Source organism: Balaenoptera borealis (assembly GCF_965194805.1).
Source record: "Balaenoptera borealis genome assembly, chromosome: 2".
Lineage (NCBI taxonomy): Eukaryota > Metazoa > Chordata > Mammalia > Artiodactyla > Balaenopteridae > Balaenoptera > Balaenoptera borealis.
This window is the reverse complement of record NC_138867.1, coordinates 33,757,155-33,778,397: the sequence shown is the minus strand read 5'-3', so window position 1 is coordinate 33,778,397 and position 21,243 is coordinate 33,757,155. Positions and strand designations below refer to the sequence as shown.

The window sequence follows — 21,243 nt, the reverse complement described above, 5'->3', positions numbered from 1 at the left end:
GGGTAGGGCAGAAGAAAAAAAGAAAAAACAGACAAAAGAACAGGGACAGGACCTGCACCTCTGGGAGGGAGCTGTGAAGGAGGAAAAGTTTCCACATGCTAGGAAGCCCCTTCACTGGTGGACACAGTGGGTGGTGGCGGGAGGAAGCTTCGGAGCCACGGAGGAGAGCACAGCAATAGGGGTGCGGAGAGATTCCCACACAGAGGATCGGTGCCGACCAGCACTCACCAGCCTGAGAGGCTTGTCTGCTCACCCGCCAGGGTGGGTGGGGGCTGGGAGCTGAGGCTCGGGCTTCGGAGGTCAGATCCCAGGGAGAGGACTGGGGTTGGCGGCGTGAACACAGCCTGAAGGGGGCTAGTGCACCACAGCTAGCAGGGAGGGAGTCCGGGAAAAGGTCTGGAACTGCCTAAGAGGCAAGAGACCATTGTTTCGGGGTGCGCGAGGAGAAGGGATTCAGAGCACCGCCTAAACGAGCTCCAGAGACGGGCATGAGCCGCGGCTATCAGCATGGACCCCAGAGATGGACATGAGATGCTAAGGCTGCTGCTGCCGCCACCAAGAAGCCTGTGTGCGAGCACAGGTCACTCTCCACACCGCCCCTCCCAGTAGCCTGTGCAGCCTGCCACTGTCCGTGTCCCGTGATCCAGGGACAACTTCCCCGGGAGAACGCACGGCGCGCCTCGGGCTGTTGCAACATCACGCCGGCCTCTGCCGCCACAGGCTCGCCCCACACTCCACACCCCTCCCTCCCCCTGGCCTGAGTGAGCCAGAGCCCCCTAATAACCCGCTACTTTAACCCCGTCCTGTCTGAGCGGGAACAGACGCCCTCAGGTGATCTACACGCAGAGGCGGGGCCGAATCCAAAGCTGAACCCCAGGAGCTGTGTGAACAAAGAAGAGAAAGGGAAATCTCTCCCAGCAGCCTCAGGAGCAGCAGATTAAATCTCCACAATCAACTTGATGTACCCTGCATCTGTGGAATACCTGAATAGACAACGAATCATCCCAAAATTGAAGCAGTGAACTTCGGAAGCAATTGTAGATTTGGGGTTTGCTTTCTGCATCTAATTTGTTTCTGGTTTTATGTTTATCTTAGTTTAGTATTTAGAGTTTATTATCATTGGTAGATTTGTTTATTGATTTGGTTGCTCTCTTCTTTTTTTTTATATAGATATATATATTTTTTCCTTTTTCTCTTTTTGTGAGTGTGTATGTGTATGCTTCTTTGTGTGAATTTGTCTGTATAGCTTTGCTTTTACCGTTTGTCCTAGGGGTGTGTCTGTCCATTTTTTTTGTTTGTTTTCTTTGTATAGTTTTTAGCACTTGTTATCATTGGTGGATTTGTTTTTGGGTTTGGTTACTCCCTTCTTTTTTTTTCTTCTTTATTACTTTTTACTTTATTTATTTATTTAATTTATTTTTTTATACATTTATTTATTTATTTCATTTTGGCTGCGTTGGGTCTTTCTTGCTGCGCACGGGCTTTTCCCTAGTTGTGGCGAGCGGGAGCTACTCTTTGTTGCTGTGCGCAGGCTTCTCATTGCAGTGGCTTCTCTTGTTGTGGAGCACGGGCTCTAGGCATGCAGACTTCAGTAGCTGTGGCTCGCGGGCTCTGGAGTGCAAGCTCAGAAGTTGTGGCACACGGGCTTAGTTGCTCCACGGCATGTGGGATCTTCCTGGACCAGGGCTCGAACCCGTGTCCCCTGCATTGGCATGTGGATTATCAACCACTGCGCCACCAGGGATGCCCAATTTTTTTATTTTTAATAATTTTCTTTATTTTGTATTTTAATTATTTTATTTTATTTTTTTCTTTCTTTTTTTTCTCCCTTTTCTTCTGAGCTGTGTGGCTGACAGGGTCTTCTTGCTCTGGCCGAGTGTCAGGCCTGAGCCTCTGAGGTGGGAGAGCCAAGTTCAGGACATTGGTCCACCAAGACCTCCCAGCTCCATGTAATACCAAACGGCGAAAGCTCTCCCAGAGAGCTCCATCTCAACGCTAAGACCCAGCTCCACTCAACGACGAGCAAGCTACAGTGCTGGACACCCTATGCCAAACAACTAGCAAGACAGGAACACAACCCCACCCATTAGCAGAGAGGCTGCCTAAAATCATAATATGGTCACAGACACCCCAAAACACACCACTGGACGCAGTCCTGCCCACCAGAAAGAAAAGATCCAGCCTCGTCCCCCAGAACACAGGCACCAGTCCCCTCCACCAGGAAGCCTACACAACCCACTGAACCAACCTTACCCACTGGGGGCAAACACCAAAAACAACGGGAACTATGAAGCTGCAGCCTGCAAAAAGGAGACCCCAAACACAGTTAAGTTAAGCAAAATGAGAAGACAGAGAAATGCACAGCAGATGAAGGAGCAAGGTAAATACCCACCAGACCAAACAAATGAAGAGGAAATAGGCAGTCTACCTGAAAAAGATTTCAGAGTAATGATAGTAAAGATCCAAAATCTTGGAAATAGAATGGAGAAAATACAAGAAACATTTCACAAGGACCTAGAAGAACTAAAGAGCAAACAAACAATGATGAACAACACAATAAATGAAATTAAAAATTCTCTAGAAGGAATGAATAGCAGAATAACTGAGGCAGAGGAACGGATAAGTGAGCTGGAAGATAAAATAGTGGAAATAACTACCACAGAGCAGAATAAAGAAAAAAGAATGAAAAGAATTGAGGACAGTCTCAGAGACCTTTGGGACAGCATTAAATGCACCAACATTCGAATTATAGGGATCCCAGAAGAAGAAGAGAAAAAAAAAAAGGGACTGAGAAAATATTTGAAGAGATTATAGTTGAAAACTTCCCTAATATGGGAAAGGAAATAGTCGTCAAGTCCAGGAAGCGCAGAGAGTCCCAGACAGGATAAATCCAAGGAGAAACATGCCAAGACACATATTAATCAAACTATCAAAAATGAAATACAAAGAAAAAATATTAAAAGCAGCAGGAAAAGCAACAATTAACATACAACAGAATCCCCATAAGGTTAACAGCTGACCTTTCAGCAGAAACTCTGCAGGCCAGAAGGAAGTGGCAGGATGTATTTAAAGTGATGAAAGGGAAAAACCTACAACCAAGATTACTCTACCCAGCAAGGATCTCATTCAGATTTGACGGAGAAATTACAAACTTTAGAGATATGCAAAAGCTAAGAGAATTCAGCACCACCAAACCAGCTCTAAAACACATGCTAAAGGAACTTCTCTAGGCCAGAAACACTAGAGAAGGAAAAGACATACAATAACAAACCCAAAACAATTAAGAAAATGGTAATAGGAACATACATATCTATAACTGCATTAAATGTAAATGGATTAAATGCTCCAACCAAAAGACATAGACTGGCTGAATGGATACAAAAGCAAGACCTGTATATATACTGTCTATAAGAGCCCACTTCAGACCTAGGGACACATACAGACTGAAAGTGAGGGGATGGAAAAAGATATTCCATGCAAATGGAAATCAAAAGAAAGCTGGAGTAGCAATTCTCATATCAGACAAAATAGACTTTAAAGACTATTACAAGAGACAAAGAAGGACACTATATAATGATCAAGGGATCGATACAAGAAGAAGATATCGCAACTGTAAATATTTATGCACCCAACATATGAGCACCTCAATACATAAGGCAAATGCTAACAGCCATAAAAGGGGAAATCGACAGTAACACTATCATAGTAGGGGACTTTAACACCCCACTTTCACCAATGGACAGATCGTACAAAATGAAAATAATTAAGGAAACCCAAGCTTTAAATGATACATTAAACAAGATGGACTTAGTTAATATTTATAGGACATTCCTTCCAAAAACAACAGAAGACACTTTCTTCTCAAGTGCTCATGGAACATTCTCCAGGATAGATCATATCTTGGGTCACAAATGAAACCTTGGTAAATTTAAGAAAATTGAAATCTGATCAAGTATCTTTTCTGACCACAATGCTATAAGACTAGATATCAATTACAGGAAAAAATCTGTAAAAAATACAAACACATGGGGGCTAAACAATACACTACTAAATAACCAAGAGATCACTGAAGAAATCAAAGAGAAAATCAAAAAATACCTAGAAACAAATAACAATGAAAACACGACGACCCAAAACCTATGGGATGCAGGAAAAGCTGTTCTAAGAAGGAGGTTTATAGCAATACAATGCTACCTCAAGAAACAAGAAACATCTCAAATAAATAACCTAAACTTACACCTAAAGCAATTAGAGAAAGAAGAACAAAAAAAACCCAAGTTAGCAGAAGGAAAGAAATCATAAAGATCAGATAAGAAATAAATGAAAAAGAAATGATTGAAACGATAGGAAAGATCAATAAAACTAAAAGCTGGTTCTTTGAGAAGATAAACAAAATTGATAAACCATTAGCCAGACTCATCAAGAAAAAAAGGGAGAAGACTCAAGTCAATACAATTAGAAGTGAAAAAGGAGAAGTAACAACTGACACTGCAGAAATGCAAAAGATCATGAGAGATTACTACAAGCAACTATATGCCAATAACATGGACAACCTGAAGGAAATGGACAAATTCTTAGAAAAACACAACCTTCTGAGACTGAACCAGGAAGAAATAGAAAATATAAACAGACCAGTCACAAGCACTTAAATTAAGACTGAGATTAAAAATCTTCCAGCAAACAAAAGCCCAGGACCAGATGGCTTCACAGGCGAATTCTATCAAACATTTAGAGAAGAGCTAACACCTATCCTTCTCAAACTCTTCCAAAATATTGCAGAGGGAGGAACACTCCCAAACTCATTCTACAAGGCCACCATCACCCTGTTACCAAACCAGACAAAGATGTCACAAAGAAAGAAAACTATAGGCCAATATCACTGATGAGCATAGATACAAAATCCTCAACAAAATAGTAGCAAACAGAATCCAACAGCACTTTAAAAGGATCATACACCATGATCAAGTGGGTTTCATCCCAGGAGTGCAAGGATTCTTCAGTAACGCAAATCAATCAAGGTGATAAACCATATTAACAAATTGAAGGAGAAAAACCATATGATCATCTCAATAGATGCAGAAAAAGCTTTCAGCAAAATTCAACACCTATTTATGATAAAAAACCCTCCAGAAAGTAGGCATGGAGGGAACTTTCCTCAACATAATAAAGGCCATATATGACAAACACACAGCCAACATCATTCTCAATGGTGAAAAACTGAAACCATTTCCTCTAAGATCAGGAACAAGACAAGGTTGTCCACTCTCACCACTGTTATTCAACATAGTTTTGGAAGTTTTTGCCACAGCAGTCAGGGAAGAAAAAGAAATAAGAGGAATCCAAATCGGAAAAGAAGAAGTAAAGCTGTCACTGTTTGCAGATGACATGATACTATATATAGAGAATCCTAAAGATGCTACCAGCAAACTACTAGAGCTAATCAATGAATCTGGTAAAGTAGCAGGATACAAAATTAATGCACAGAAATCTCTTGCATTCCTATACACTAATGATGAAAAATCTGAAAGAGAAATTAAGAAAACACTCCCATTTACCATTGTAACAAAAAGAGTAAAATACCTAAGAATAAACTTACCTAAGGAGACAAAAGACCTGTATGCAGAAAACTATAAGACACTGTTGAAAGAAGTTAAAGATGATACAAACAGATGGAGAGATATACCATGTTCTTGGATTGGAAGAATCAACATTGTGAAAATGACTGTACTACCCAAAGCAATCTACAGATTCATTGCAATCCTTATTAAACTACCACTGGCATTTTTCACAGAACTAGCACAAAAAATTTCACAATTTGTGTGGAAACACAAAAGACCCTGAATAGCCAGAGCAATCTTGAGAAAGAAAAACTGAGCTGGAGGAATCAGGCTCCCTGACTGACAAGACAGTGTGGTACTGGCACAAAAACAGAAATATAGATCAATGGAACAGGATAGAAAGCCCAGAGTTAAACCCATGCATGTATGGTCACCTTATTTTTGATAAAGGAGGCAAGAACATACAATGGAGAAAAGACAGCCTCTTCAGTAAGTGGTGCTGGGAAAACTTGACAGCTACGTGTAAAAGAATGAAATTAGAACACTCCCTAACACCATACACAAAAATAAACTCAAAATGGATTAAACACCTAAATGTAAGTCCAGAGACTATAAAAGTCTTAGAAGAAAACATAGGCAGAACACTGTATGACCTAAATCACAGCAAGATCCTTTTTGACCCACCTCCTAGAGAAATGGAAATAAAAACAAAAATGAACAAATGGGACGTAATGAAACTTAAAAGCTTTTGCACAGCAAAGGAAACCGTAAACAAGATGTAAAGACAACCCCCAGAACGGGAGAAAATATTTGCAAATGAAGCAACTGACAAAGGATTAATCTCCAAAATTTACAAGCAGCTCATGCAGCTCAATATCAAAAAAGCAAACAACCCAATCCAAAAATGGGCAGAAAACCTAAACAGACATTTCTCTAAAGACGATATACAGATTGCCAACAAACACATGAAAGGATGCTCAACATCAGTAATTACTAGAGAAATGCAAATCAGAACTACAGTGAGGTATCACCTCACACCAGTCAGAATGGCCATCGTCAAAAAATCTAGAAGCAATAAATGCTGGAGAGGGTGTGGAGAAAAGAGAACCCTCTTGCACTGTTGGTAGGAATGTAAATTGATACAGCCACTATGGAGAACAGTATGGAGGTTCCCCAAAAAACTAAAAATAGAGCTACCATATGACCCAGCAATCCCACTACTGGGCATATACCCTGAGAAAACCATAATTCAAAGAGTCATGTACCACAATGTTCATTGCAGCTCTATTTACAGTAGCCAGGACATGAAAGCAACCTAAGTGTCCACTGACAGATGAATAGATAAAAAAGTTGTGGCACATATATACAATGGAATATTACTCAGCCATAAAAAGAAATGAAATTGAGTTATTTGTAGTGAGGTGGATGGACCTAGAGTCTGTCATACAGAGTGAAGTAAGTCAGAAAGAGAAAAACAAATACTGTATGCCAACACATCTATATGGAATCTTAAAAAAAAAAAAAAAATGTTTCTGAAGAACCTAGGGGAAGGACAGGCATAAAGACGCAGACATTGAGAATGGACTTGAGGAGACGGGGAAGGGGAAGGGGAAGCTGGGACGAAGTGAGAGAATGGCATGGACATATATATAACTACGAAATGTAAAATAGATAGCTAGTGGGAAGCAGCCGCATAGCACAGGGAGATCAGCTGGGGTGCTTTGTGACCACCTGGAGGGGTGGGATAGGGAGGGTGGGAGGGAGAAGCAGGAGAGAGGAGATACGGGGGTATATGTATATGTATAGCTGATTCATTTTGTTATGAAGCAGAAACTAACACCATTGTAAAGTAATTATACTCCAATAAAGATGTTAAAAAAAAAAAGTTTGAATGTTTATTTCCTTTTATCCAGTACGTCCAATTTTGGGAACTCACATTAAAGAATTAATCCTAGCCATGAAAAAAAAATGTTGCACCAAAAGATTTATTTTAGTATTGTGAAAAATTGGGAACACCTTAAATTTCACTTATTTAAGGAATATTCAAGTAAAGTGATTAAAATGCTACGTGAAATATAAAGCTATTAAAATATATATAACTGTATTATGGACAAGTGTGTATTATAGAAGAGTGAAAAAAGATGTAAATTGTATGATTAAAACAATTTTAATAAAAATCTCCATCTAGGAAAACAACTTGAAGGAAATATCACAATGTAAGAGTATTTAAGAGATGGGAATATGGGAGATTTTTCTTGCTTTCTTCCAACTTTTTAGTATTTTCCACATTTTCTATAATGAGCAAGTACTACTTTAAAATGAGAAAACAATAACTATTTAAAAAAACATGATGCCATACTTTTTAATATTTTATTTTTTAAGTAGAGGAATGTTGCATATCACTTCCTTTGGTTTACTTCTGAAAAATATGAGGCTAAATATTTTGTTACTTAATTTTTATATTTCTGTGTGCTTTTACTGCTTACAGCAAGTGTAGTTTTTCTTCAGCATCACTTTCCTGATTTATCTCAGTGGATTTTAAATCTGTGTTGTGCACTGTTAACAACTTCATCTTTTCTAACATTAATTTGTTAGGATTAGCAGAGTGTCCAGTTTAGACTCGATGGCCTTGCCTTGTCACATAATCACTCCTCGCAGGTTTTTGTAACAGAATTTATTTTTCTGTTTTTGTAGCCTTTACCCATTAATGAAGCTAATGGAAAAATACTTTCCTATAATGTATCATGTTCATCAGACGAGGAAACACAATCCCTTTCTGAAATTCCTGATCCTCAACATAAGGCAGAAATACAACTTGATAAAAATGACTACATCATCAGTGTGGTGGCAAAAAATTCTGTGGGCTCATCGCCACCTTCTAAAATAGCTAGTATGGAAATTCCAAATGGTGAGTACTTAAGATAAAAGTAGTGTATAAGAACAAGAAATTAAGGTGAAACATTTGGAAGGTGTTGCTTGCTCTCATAAATGTCAGCTTTCTTCTCATATACCCTGCTGCTGCTGATGTGTAAGGAGGAACAGGCAGATTAATGTCATGTATTAATGTTGAGAGGCAGCAGTTATTAGTATTGACTTGAAGCGTCTACACTGATGGATAAAATATTACTAAACCCAGTTACTTTAACACGTAATGTTGTAGAGTTATGGTAGTGGATATTACTCTTAGAAATATCTTAACAGTTTATTCAGATAACATTTTCACATATCTCCCCAAGACCATGACAGTTGATACTTACATCAGCTAGGCAATTTTCAAACTGTCAGGCAGGAACAAATACTAATTTTAAATGGCAGCTCTGTTGATAAGGCATTCTTTATTAATAGGAATCCTTTACTGATAAGAAATTCTTAAAGTCTAAATTAGATCTTCAGTGTAAGCTTTAAAAAAACAACTGCAGTATAATTTTAAAATTTCTTAGTGCCCCCCTGTAAATTTGATGGATTACCAGTGACTAGTCCGTTCCTCCTTAGCTGCCTTGACAGCTTTTTGAGTCACAAGTTTTCAGTGGCCACTCCTGCCTCTTCTCCTAGTTAACTCCTCTTCCTGAGTCATTCCCTGGTCCCCCTTGCTATCCCACCCTAATATGGGAGCACCTTTCTATGACTACCCACTCGGAGAGGCAGAAAAATTGGTCCAGTTTGGGTCCTAAGTATCTTTCCAGTTCTTGCTTGAGGCAGTGTCGTACTGCTTGTTACGTAACTGGTTCTTCGTTTCGGTCTGTTGTGGGCACATTAGAAGGTAGGAATTGGGGACACACCGTACATTCTGAGACACACAATATCATCCAGAGCCCAGATAGCAGTGCATACTGGAGAAGAGAGGTCTGCAGGCAGTGGTATGGAGTCAAAAGAAAGAAAAGGGAGAGAGGTGTGAACGCCCATAGCAAGATAACCTGCTGATTTAAATTAGGTATTTAATGGCTCTTGCTATGTTATCTTTTAATTCAAGAACTATATTCCTACCTTTTCTGTGTGTCCGTCAGGACACTGTATTTTACAGAACTAACAATGGTCTGGCTATCAGCTTTCAGACAGTTAATGCAGTTCCGAACAAATCATTGTTCCTTGAGGATTTCCCGCGTCAGAGGCCTTGCAGCCTCAGCGCAGGTTACCTTGTGGATTTTTAGTCACATTGAGTCAAGAAGCTGTCATATCCAAAGTCTTCTGTATTCCCAGCCAAGTTGTTGTCTTGTGTCCAGTAGTAGTTGCTTATGAATGCAAATTTTGTTCAAAAAACCTTTCCATGGCTTTTTACTGAACCCTTAAATATACATCAGTTAGAGAAATTACTTCTTTCCCCTATTTCTTGGAAAATTTCCCTCTCCCTTTGGCCACGCTGTCCTAACCCATGCTAATTCCTCACCCCCAACCTTGGGCCTCCCTTATTGCCTAGGCTGATATCTGGCAGGATGAGGAAACCAAACCTCACCACGGCCCCCTTCTGCCAGCCTCTGCACCTCACCCATCCGTGCTCCGCGGATGCTTTCCCCTCTCTGCCCACACTGACCATCCCATCCCACCCCACCCCACAGCATTTCATCACTGTCCTGTCTTCACAATGCCTTCAGCCCACCCCCGGGGGGGTAGCAGTCTCCCTTGAAAGGAAGAGAGGGGCTGGCCCACCCACTCATTCACTGCATGTCATCGTGCTCCTGCTTTGCATGGCCTGTGCTCGGGGCTGGAGTTGCAGGCACAAGCCCCCGTCTGCTCTCGTGGAGCTCACACCCACAGTGGACGAGGAGATGGGGGATTCTGACACCCACGCGTGCTCTTCACCAGCCTCCCGCCTGCCTCTCCCCCCGCCCCCGAGCTGCCATGCCACCCTCTAGCGCCTGTATTCCCTCTGCCCCATCCTTCATGGCTCTTGATCCTCGTGTCCCGACCCAGTTATGTCACTGCCTGATCCTAGGTGCTTTTTCATGGTTTTTTTTTTCCATCTGCTGAGTTAATATATATGCACAGGTAATTGCCATAGTTAAGACGAAAACAACAGAGCAGCACTTCTAAACTTTGCTAAAGGTTTATCTAGTTTAGCACTATTCTGCAATGTCTGCACGGTGAAGTGATTTTTATAACTCTTGCCCATTTTCATGAGATTTACCTTAAAACATTATTTTTAACACTGGTAATATATCCTTCTTTCTTGAAGATGATCTCAAAATAGAGCAGGCTGTTAGAATGGGAAATGGGATTCTGCTCACTTGGAATTATGACCCCAACGTGACTTGTGACTATGTAATTAAGTGGTGTAACTCATCTCGGTCTGAACCCTGCCTCATGGACTGGAAAAAAGTCCCTTCGAACAGCACTGAAACTATAATAGAATCTGGTGAGTGTCTCGCAATTAAAGTTCTTTAAAGATATTTTTAAAATTTACTTTTTATAAGGGTAACGTTGGTTTATAACATTATGTAACTTTCATGTGTACACCATTATGTTTCTACTTCCGTATACACTCCAGCGTGCTCCCTACCAAAAAAAATGCTTTTAAAAAGAGCAGCCTACAGAGTGACTGGTTGCACTGCAGTGACTGTCCCCCGCCGCTGGGCTGCGTGTGGATTGGTTTAACTTTTCTGGAAGGCAGTTTGTGGCAGGGCAGGATGTGTGTGAAACATTCATAGGCTTTGATCTAGTCATTACTTGTCTAGGAGTTTATTCTAAGAAGTAATCCGAGAGCAGCACAGATTTACACCTGAGTGTTCAACACAGCATTATTTATCATTGTAATGGTGTCACTCACCATCTTTTTGCCCTTGTTTGCCCAGGGCCCAGGTTACTGAGCACAAAGGAGTTGCAGCCGTTACCATGTACCCTGATGTAGGTCGGGGGCGGCGGTGGTGGGGGGCGGCAGGGGCGTAGCAGGGAAGGGGCAGCTCCCAGTGCCTGACAGCTCAGGAGCCGCGAGCCCCGCATGGTGGGCTGCCCTTGAGATGACGCAACCAGGAGGGGTATGTGGTAACCTACAGGCTGAACCAGCCTTGTCCTTTGGAATTCTGGCCCTCTCTCCACTATCACTGTTCCTTCTGAGTAACTGGTGAGAGTGGATTGTGCCTTTACCTGTGGGAATTCTGGAACCAGTTGGTAGTGAAGCTTCTTGACGTCATTCCCCCTCTCGGCTCTCCCTCACATGTTAGTGAAGTTCAGGAGAACAAGCGGCCGCTGGTCCCTTCTCTCCCAGGGAGCACGTTCTGCTCGTTTACTTTGCTCACTGTCACATGGTAAGGATGAGTCCCGGTCATTGGATTCCTACATGTGGCTTCAGGTTATTTTCCAGTTCTACTTGGAATACAGCCAGACTCCTTCACGTTAGTAATTAACCAATGACTTGATGGTCGCCTTTATCCTTTTTACAGCTTACGTCACTAACCAGCAACATATGTAGCTGCCTGAGCCTTACACAGTTGTAGTGTTCTCTGTATAAATTCTGACCCCTCTTCCCTCCTTTCTCACCTGGGCTTTGAGAATAATCAGAATGGACTGGGGCAGGGTGGAGTGATGTGAAGAGGTGTCTCTTTAGATGAAATATCTGGGATGTGAGTTTAAGCTGAGACCTGTAGGATGAAAAGGAGGACTTTTGATGCTGAGGCAGGTGAACAAAGGCCCTGTAGTGGCTCAGAAGACAAAGGCTCCGAGAAGTTGGGTAACTTGCCCAAGGTCACAAAACTAGTATGTGATCACACCAGGATTTAACTTTAAAGCTATTCAGAGCTTTAAGTGGCTGGGGATTTTGTCTTTTACTTGTTGCTGCTAGGACAGGGTGTGGCCAAAACCTGCACGTTTCCTATTCCTTTCTTATTCAGTCACCCACTCTTCCAACTATCCTCTCTCTTTTATGATCTCAAAACACATTCCTGATGCGCTAACCCCTCAGGCTCTTTTTCTTTTTCAGGCGGAAGAACGCTATAGAATATTGGTATGCATAATCATAATATAAAACTAGGTACAGATTTACTAACATACATGTGGTGTAAAATCAGAACCTCAAGTACACTTGTCCCCCCCAGAAAAAGTTGCAGAGTGATTTTTAGAGGTAACCATCTCATTTTTGAGCCTGCAGACCACTGGTGTTCTGAATCGGAGAGCAAGTGCTTTAACCACACTAGAATAATTGTATTCCACAAATTAAATGCAATCCCATAGGTTGCCGTTTTTCCCCCAGGCAGTGTCTTCTTCCTTGATCACTGCAGGTGAGCTACTAAGTACCCTTCAAGGCTCTGTTCAAATATCACTTCCTGGTGGCTTTTTCTGATCTTCTTAGGCTCACTTGGTCCCTCATTGAAGGGACCACAGGCTCTGTGATAGATCCCTCTAGTCTAACACAGGGTCTTAATGGTTACCCCTCCTCATCTGTCCTGCCACCTCTCTGCCAACTGCTCCAGGCCAGGGGCCTTGTTATATGTCCACCTCTGTGGTCCTAACACTTTACACGTCGCATTGTATCGAGGAGGCATTTAAAAGTGATTCACTTGGATCGAAGTTAAGGTGCTTCTCTTGTATGTCTTGTGGAGTTAACTCAAGGGCACTAAATGCTGATGCTGTAAAGAGGAGTAGACTCTATGGCCCATTTCCTTTAACACTGAAGTGTCCAAGTAGAGTGGACATTTTAGTATGTGCTTCTTGGAACAAGGGAAGAGCAGTGGGTTCTTTCCAACCCACAAATAACAGTAGTTAGGGAAGGGTTTTTTCAGAGGCATGACATGGGCCTGGGATAGGTTAGAAAACTGACCCTAGACCAAATCTGGGAAGAAGTTGTCATTGCTTAATTTGAAGGAACAAAATGAAAGCCTTGATTACCAATTTTTCCCTTCAAGGTGATGTCATGTTATAATACTAAACTGTTCATTACAACAGAAGTGAGTTTAATTTTTGTTGAGTCAGTTTTCAATCTGAATATTTACCAATTTTGAAAATGTGGATTTTCTGTAACCTTTTTAAAATTAGTTTTGGAAATTTCAAAGTGTGTTGTTATAAATTTGATATTTCTAAAATATTCATACTAATATGTACTTAGGAACGTTTACTGGTTGTGTTCATCTTATAGATCAGTTTCGACCAGGTGTAAGATATAATTTTTTTGTGTACGGGTGCAGAAATCAAGGATATCAATTACTACGTTCTATAATTGGATATGTAGAAGAATTGGGTAAGTTAAATGGGTAAGTTTTCTTAGAGTTCAAGGTAATATGAGAAATTATAAAACAACATCAGTTTTAAGATTGAATTTTAAAAATAGATTGAATTGAGATGTTTATTAGTTCAAGGAAGAAAAATAATTTGTATGATAACTGTAAAATTATTTATCATTACTTATTTTTCATTTGTTTAATGTTTATATTTCATAATTTTACTGTTGTCATTAAGAAAATTAAATCTTAATTTGGATGTCAAAAATACTTAATTTACACTTATACAAAGTTTTAAAACTATTAACTTATTCAAGACTATCAGTAAAGAGGGGAAATATGAGTAAAGCCTATTCTAGTAGCCATTTAAAGATTTTGCATAGGTTACCTCCCTAGATATGTTTTATGTCTGAAAGTTGTAAGTTCTACCTTTGTATCTTCACAGCAAAAGTGCTTGTGATAATATCTGTGAAAGTTTATGATTAAATAAAGTTCTCATTACAAGTTTAGCTATTTTTGAGGCTAGAAATCTCATTAAACCTTAATGTCTTGCTCTGTATTAGTAAACCCTCCTTTAGCTATTGACTTTTTTCCTTTTACAGCTCCAGTTGTTGCACCAAATTTTACTGTTGAGGATACGTCTGCAGATTCGATATTAGTGAAATGGGAAGAAATTCCTGTGGAAGAGCTTAGAGGCTTTTTAAGAGGGTATTTATTTTACTTTGAAAAAGGAGAGAGAGACACATCTAAGATGAGGGTTTTGGAATCGGGTAAGTAAATTACTAGAATAAGTATACTGTTTCTTAGAAGTTCTTTATTAACTACAAAAAAAAAAAAAAAAACGAGGAAAGAAAAAAAAGAAGTAAAGAAGCTACTGAGTAGTTTATACAGATTTCCAGAACACTCTGAAAAATAAAAAAGTGAAAATGCAGTCATTTGATGAATATGAGATTTTTAAGATTTTATTATGTGATCAATGGCATGTAGTCTTTCAGAAATCATTTAAATCATTTATTCTGAGGCCTTTGTGAGCCCCCCAGGACAGAGAGCATCTCTTTCTAATCTTGCATGATCCATAACATAGCATCTTATGAAGGTTACTTTAAAAAAAAAAAGGTCTTCCTGTACTTATACTAATGGAGGAGAAAACTCAGGAACCTAAAGAATGGCTTCAGAATCTCCTTTTATCTGACAAAGAGCCATCCACACAGCCACGACCTTAATGAGCTAGGAAACTTAATTGACTTGATTGGGGATGTGTGTATCTATTAAATCTTAAAAAGTACAGTCAGTCCTTGACAAGTGGTAAGTGTATGTCCACAGACCTTTGAGAATCCTCAGATTTACAAATACAGAAATGTTTGTGCAGACTTTTGGCTTTAAACCCTAAATTACATTTCTGTTGGAAGTCAGATGCTTTTTATTCATGGCTGAACAACACAAGCTTATCATCTCTTCAATTTGAGAGCTTTTATTTTCCTTAATGACCTTTCCTTGGAAAGAAACCATTTTAATTATAATATTTAATGCCTGACAAGTAGAGAACAACAACGCCACAGGGAGATGCTGACCAACTGGGCATTAGCTTAGTCACGTCCCGAGAGCAGCTGCGTAAACATGAGCCTCCCCCAGACCACTAAGTTCTGCATTTCCTGAACCTTCAAAGTTGAGGGAAACCCTAAATATCAGATTCTGCAAACATCCAGACTCTAGTGTAATTTCCCTCAGGTGCTCAGAAATTTTACACTTGAACCAGTTAAAATTCTAACGTGTAGACTTCTAGTTAGGGTGGATTGGTCACTAAAGTTAGAGCCAAATAGAGAAAAAGCAACAACAATGCATAAAGCCACAAAGACACAGAGAACTGGAGAGGCACAGAAGAGGATTTGGAAACGCTGGGTGTGGAAGTGGGCCAAGTGACCTAGAGGAGTGGAGGGCGGGCAGTCTAGGTGGACAGTTGGGCATCAGTAAGAAGTAATTTGGTTCATCCTGCAGCGCCAGAAGTGGAGGCCAATGGTTAGGATGAATCTGGGCTGAACTGCGGGAGTTGATTGTAAGTCTGTAAGGAGCAGTTAGAACCCCCAAGTCCTACACCAGCTTCATGTAGCTCATGTGAGTGCTCTCTCCCCTGCATGAGAACAATAGGTTTATTCTGGACCAGAGAGCTTCCAGACAAGGGACACTGTAGCAAACCGTGTGACTCTCCCTCTTCCTCCTTCCCACCTGCTTAATAGGACATCATCAGCTAGGCCTGTTTTCTGGGCAGGAGATGAGAGGATTAGAGTAAGTGGTTTCTGAGGAAAGACATAAAAGATGCTGATATTTGGGGGATTATCCCAATGAAAAGCCAGGAACCCACCTGGTCATTCCTCATCCATGATATAAGTGAAGCCCACCCACCAGTAAACCCCACCTATGTACACCAGGCTTCCAGTGAGCCTTTTAGTGGCTCACTCTCGAACATGACAAGCAGCCAGGGATAACCAGATGATTGAGAAAGCTTCTAACCTGAAAGACAGACACCAGGAGAAACCAGAGGAAATGGATGCAATGTGGGAAAACAGAGAAATTTAAAACAAAACTATCCTTGGACAGTTGACGTATACTGTATTTATTGAAAAGACATGATGTTATAAAAAAGAACAAGCAGAAGACAGTTAAGAATTCCTTAGAATTAAAAATGTGATCAAAGAAATTTTTAAGGAATTAAGTACAAGTGGAGAAATTAAATGAAAAATGGGGAAATTCTTCTGAAAATGAGACAAAGGCAAAGGAGAAGACTTGGAGGTAAAAGATTAGAAAGTTGGAGTTTGAGTCAAAGACCTGCACTGGCCTCCTTTATAAGAGTTCTGTTAAGAGAGAAGAGTGGAATGGAGAGAAGGAAATTATCAAAGTAATAGCACAAGAAAAAAATTTCCCAAAACTGAAAGACCTCAGTATATACAGTAAAAGGTGCCCTTAAACACACAGTAAAATAAATAGAGAAAAAGATCTATGCTGAAGTATGTCACCATGAATTTTCAGAGCACCTGATCTATAAAGAAAAAAATCCTAGAAACAATCAGAAAAGCATCTCTTGTGCAAGGATCAAGAATAAGAATGGTAGCAGGCCTCTCAACAATGTACCAGATACTAGAAGATATCGCAGCTACATCTTCAAAATACTGAGTGAAAATTATTTTCAACCTAAAATTCTGTACTCAGCCAATCTATCTACAGATATAGTAGTATCTGTACTACTATCTGTGAGTGTAGAATGAAGAAATTTTTAGACATGGAAGGCTGCACATATTACTTCCCCCATGTATCCCTTCTCCAGAAGCTCCCAGAAGAGTGTGTGTCAATCCAAGGAAATAGTGGGGCAGGGAGTTCTAGGATGAGCGCGCCTAGAAGACTTCCAGTGCAGAGCAGATGCCCCAGGAAGCAGCCTGGGGGGAGTGGGCAGCAGCTGGGGGAAGCGGAGGCACTGGGGTGTTGTTATTTTGGACCACATGGAAACTTGTATGGAATATTCATTCGAGGGTGTTGGGCGAATCAGCAATTGGTACATTAAGCAAATAAGGAAGAAAAGCAGTTATAACAACAGAAAAATAAGAAAGGAAACATGATCATACTAAGCAGTTTGTCTTAGTAGTAATTTGTATTTATATGATCATTACAATGTGAACACCGGTTACCAAATTTTTTGATGTTTCTCTATGAATGATATGGGCTCGAGGGGAGAAGGGGTAGTGGTTGTGTGTTAGAACTAATGTCTAATATTTAAAAATCAAGCACTGCCAATTTAAGTTTATTTCAAAATATGGAAGTCAGTACCCAAAGAGACCAGTAACTTGAGTTTGAAGTGATTGTTCGTGGTGGGGAAAGATGCTGGCAGGGAACTGCTACTTTTTGTTTTTAGCCGTATCGTACGATTTAGTTTTAGGCTATTAAACTGCATTCTTTTGGTTAAAATTCTAAAAATAATTTAATAATTTAAACAATTCTCCACATTTCCTTTCAAAATGGTTCAAGGGCGTCCTCTCTAATCTCTCATTTGAGAACTCAGATGCACTGCCTCGTTTCCTGCATGGTTTGGAGCGATCTCTGTTGATTTATGATCTTGCTTCCTTGAGTTTCTCATTTGACTCACAGGCGTGATCAGCCCGAGTGACAGTGTCCCTGCCCCAGTGGGTTTTGGTTGCGGTGGGTTTTCATGCTCTTAGTAACAGAAAAAGAAGAGACTTTTATTGATTGCCTGCTATAGGCCAGGTATTATTCTAGAGAATGTGCACGAAAACTTCACAGAGCCCTGAGAGCTAAGTCGTGATATTCTATTTCATAGTTAGAGAAACTTAGGTTCAGAGGCATTTAAATAATAGTTACAGATAACATAGCTACCACCTGGCAGAGGTAGAACTTGAACATGGCTCTGGCTGGCTCCATGGGCCTTGGCCCTGGAGGTGACCAGCATTCAGACTCATTTAAAAAGGGTGTGAATGTGACAGGTTTGAGTAAAACCATGTGATTAAAATGGTATAGATCAGTAATAATCTTCTTCACTTTAAAAATAGGTCGTTCTGACATAAAGGTTAAGAATATTACCGACATATCCCAGAAGACACTGAGAATTGCTGATCTTCAAGGTAAAACAAGTTACCATCTGGTCTTGCGAGCCTATACAGATGGAGGAATGGGGCCAGAGAAGAGCATGTTTGTGGTGACGAAGGAAAATTGTAAGTTAAATGTTGTCATCGAGTTGCTTTCCAAGCTTAAGTGCATTGTGTTTCTAGTGATTTTTGTTTGTATAGGAACGCCCCTTTTTAAAATTTCACGTTTTGTTACACTTTTTTAGTGGGTGGAGGGCAGTATTGAAAGGCCATGAGATGACTTCATATTTATTCTTACCAGTTATTGCCTAATGCGTACTTAAGAAATTAATGAATTAAGGGTACCTCTGAAGTCTAGAGTTCTAAATTCATGTTGAACTTATATAACGGTCAACTGGTTTAAAATTTTTTTACCCGAAATATTCTGTGATTTTTGACATATCCAGGGAAGAGTGTAAGAAATAGCCTTAAAAAAAAAGCATAAAGCACAACGCTCATAAATTTGAGATGGAAAGTAGAGAAGAGTGATGGACTTGACTAGCTTGTCAACAGCAAAGAACTTTCATTTGATCACGGGCTTATTCTTTAGCCCTGGGCTGGAGTTCATACATGCCCTTAAATAAAGGACCATGTGGAGATGGTTCTCAGCTGGGGGTGATTTTGCCTCCTAGGGGACAGTTGGCAGTGTCTGGTGACATTTTTGGTTGGTGCTACTGGTCTCTGGTCATTAGAAGCCCAAGGATGCTGTTAAACTTCCTACAATGCATGTGATAGCCTCCTCCCTGCAGAACACACAGGAAAGAAGTATCTGCCCACCATGTCAGTAGTGCCAAGGTAGAGAAACACTGCTCTGAAGAATTTAAGTGTTAGTATAAAAATTATTACAGTACTTTTTAAGGTTATATTTTAATAGTTTTTCAGTTTCCCTGGAGCAGTTTGGATTTTTTCTTCAAATAATCTACTGAGTTAAGTATCTGATAATGCGAATTTATTCTCTAGTTCATACTAAAAATGTTGATTTTAATATCTGCAATATTCTCTTTTCAGCTGTGGGATTGATTATTGCCATTCTCATCCCAGTGGCAGTGGCTGTCATCGTCGGAGTGGTAACGAGTATCCTTTGCTATCGGAAACGAGAATGGTAATGGTTTACTCTTGCTGTTTTGTCCTTAAGGGCATGATTATTTAGTTTATGTGTTAAAAAATGAGTACAACTTTTTGGTGGAAACAAGGTAGTAAAAAATATTTGTATTGGTCAGAATTAATATTGGAATTAATATTAGGAAAGAACATGGCACATTATTTAAAAATTTTAAAATTAACAAAGTAAAAGTGGAAATTTTTCCCTACTGTATTTACTAATTAAAGTAATAGCAGTTGTACTAAAAAAATATTTACAGGCATAAATAGGTCAATAGCTATATGCAAGATTAAATGTAGCTTAATGATTGAGGTATCACTTGTCCTGGTGACCTATTTAGAAAATCTGGTCATTTATTCATTTATTCAACAAATAAGAATGACCCCTCCCATGTGAAGGGGGACATACTGGTGAACGAAATAAGAATGGTCATTAGAATTATAGGATAGTGAGGAGGATGGACGTGAAACCCATAAGCATTTAACAAATATATGGGTACAGATTGTGAGTGGGTGCTAGGAAGGGCACGGGCGGCATGAGGAGAATAGCGGGGAATCACGTCACAGGAGGTGGTCAGGCATCCCTGTGGAAGTTCCACTGCAGCAGGGTCCCGAAGGGGAAGGAGAGGGAGAGAATGTGCCAGGCAGAGAGAATAGATTCTGTGAGGGCCCAGATACTGGAAAGAGCTTGATCTTCTGGAGAAAGTGAGAAGTGTGTGTCTGGGTGCAGCAGCCGAGGGAGTGGTGTGAGCTGAGTGAGGTGAGGTAGGGTAAGAGAGTGCCTCGTGGTCAGCCAGCAGGAGCTGTCCTGGGCTGGGCTTGTGGCACCTGGCTATGTTCATGCATAGACTGTCCTCACTGGCCTTAAAAATGCTGTCATTCATGATGAAGAGAATGTACTCTAGCAATCCTGGCTTATAAATCAAAATAGTAATAGTTTAGAACTGTAGAATACCCTGTTTGGTAACCATATTCTCATTACCCAAAATCACATTTAAAAAATGATTTCAATACAAAAAGATAAAGTTAGGAGATAGTTTAGAAGTTAGAGCATTTCGGACTTACATTAACAACATTTCTTTTTCCTGCAGGAATTTCAAATAATAAAGGTTTTTTAACAGCTATAAATATGATAGGGCAGTAAGCAAATTTCATTTTTGTTTGTGTTTAGTTTTTGCTCAAGATTAACAGCCTTCCTTTTTCTGATAATCCAGAGCCTGTTTTGAGCAGTAGAGAACTACATAATGCGAACATGTTCCCAAGTAGTTGACTGTGCTGAATCCAGTCTGCAGTATGAATATTTTGGTTATGAGTAATGCCCGTATTTGACTTTTGATAGCACAATCACCATTTTAATTCTTTGCTCTCCATTTCCATAAGATACATAAGATACTGTAGTTCTAGTAATAGAAGTACTGTTTCTGCTTTTCAGATAGGAACCTCTCAGTGCATTGTATTGAAAGCTCTAGTGACTGATCACGCTGAAAATGATCTTCCATTTTTATCTCAGATATTCATTAGAGTATTCATATGAAACGTCAAAATAAGCCTGATAACTTATTAACTTATTTATGGTCTAATTGATAATCTTATCATTATTAAATGTACTTAATCATCTTTATTTAAAGGATTAAAGAAACCTTCTACCCTGATATTCCAAATCCAGAAAATTGTAAAGCTTTACAGTTTCAAAAGAGTGTCTGTGAGGTAATCCTTTATTTTCTTACGTTTACCTTTGAAGTACTGACTTCCTTTTTTTAGTTTTTTGTGAAAAGTTTTTAACATGTCAGTGTCATCCAAAGTAAAATGTAT

At 39.9% G+C, this 21,243-nt stretch overlaps 1 protein-coding gene across 5 annotated transcripts in view; it reads left to right on the top strand.

Moving 5' to 3' along the window:
- The window catches only part of LIFR (LIF receptor subunit alpha), a 91,166-nt gene that overhangs the window by 62,412 nt on the left and 7,511 nt on the right, over positions 1 to 21,243 (top strand). For all 5 annotated transcript variants that reach the window (XM_082382203.1, XM_082382205.1, XM_082382202.1 and 2 more), the window contains 7 exons: positions 8,253 to 8,466; positions 10,729 to 10,908; positions 13,621 to 13,722; positions 14,305 to 14,472; positions 18,256 to 18,417; positions 19,339 to 19,432; positions 21,060 to 21,138. In XM_082382203.1, coding sequence (XP_082238329.1) covers positions 8,253 to 8,466; positions 10,729 to 10,908; positions 13,621 to 13,722; positions 14,305 to 14,472; positions 18,256 to 18,417; positions 19,339 to 19,432; positions 21,060 to 21,138 — 999 coding nt within the window. The remainder of the gene's footprint in view (positions 1 to 8,252; positions 8,467 to 10,728; positions 10,909 to 13,620; positions 13,723 to 14,304; positions 14,473 to 18,255; positions 18,418 to 19,338; positions 19,433 to 21,059; positions 21,139 to 21,243) is intronic.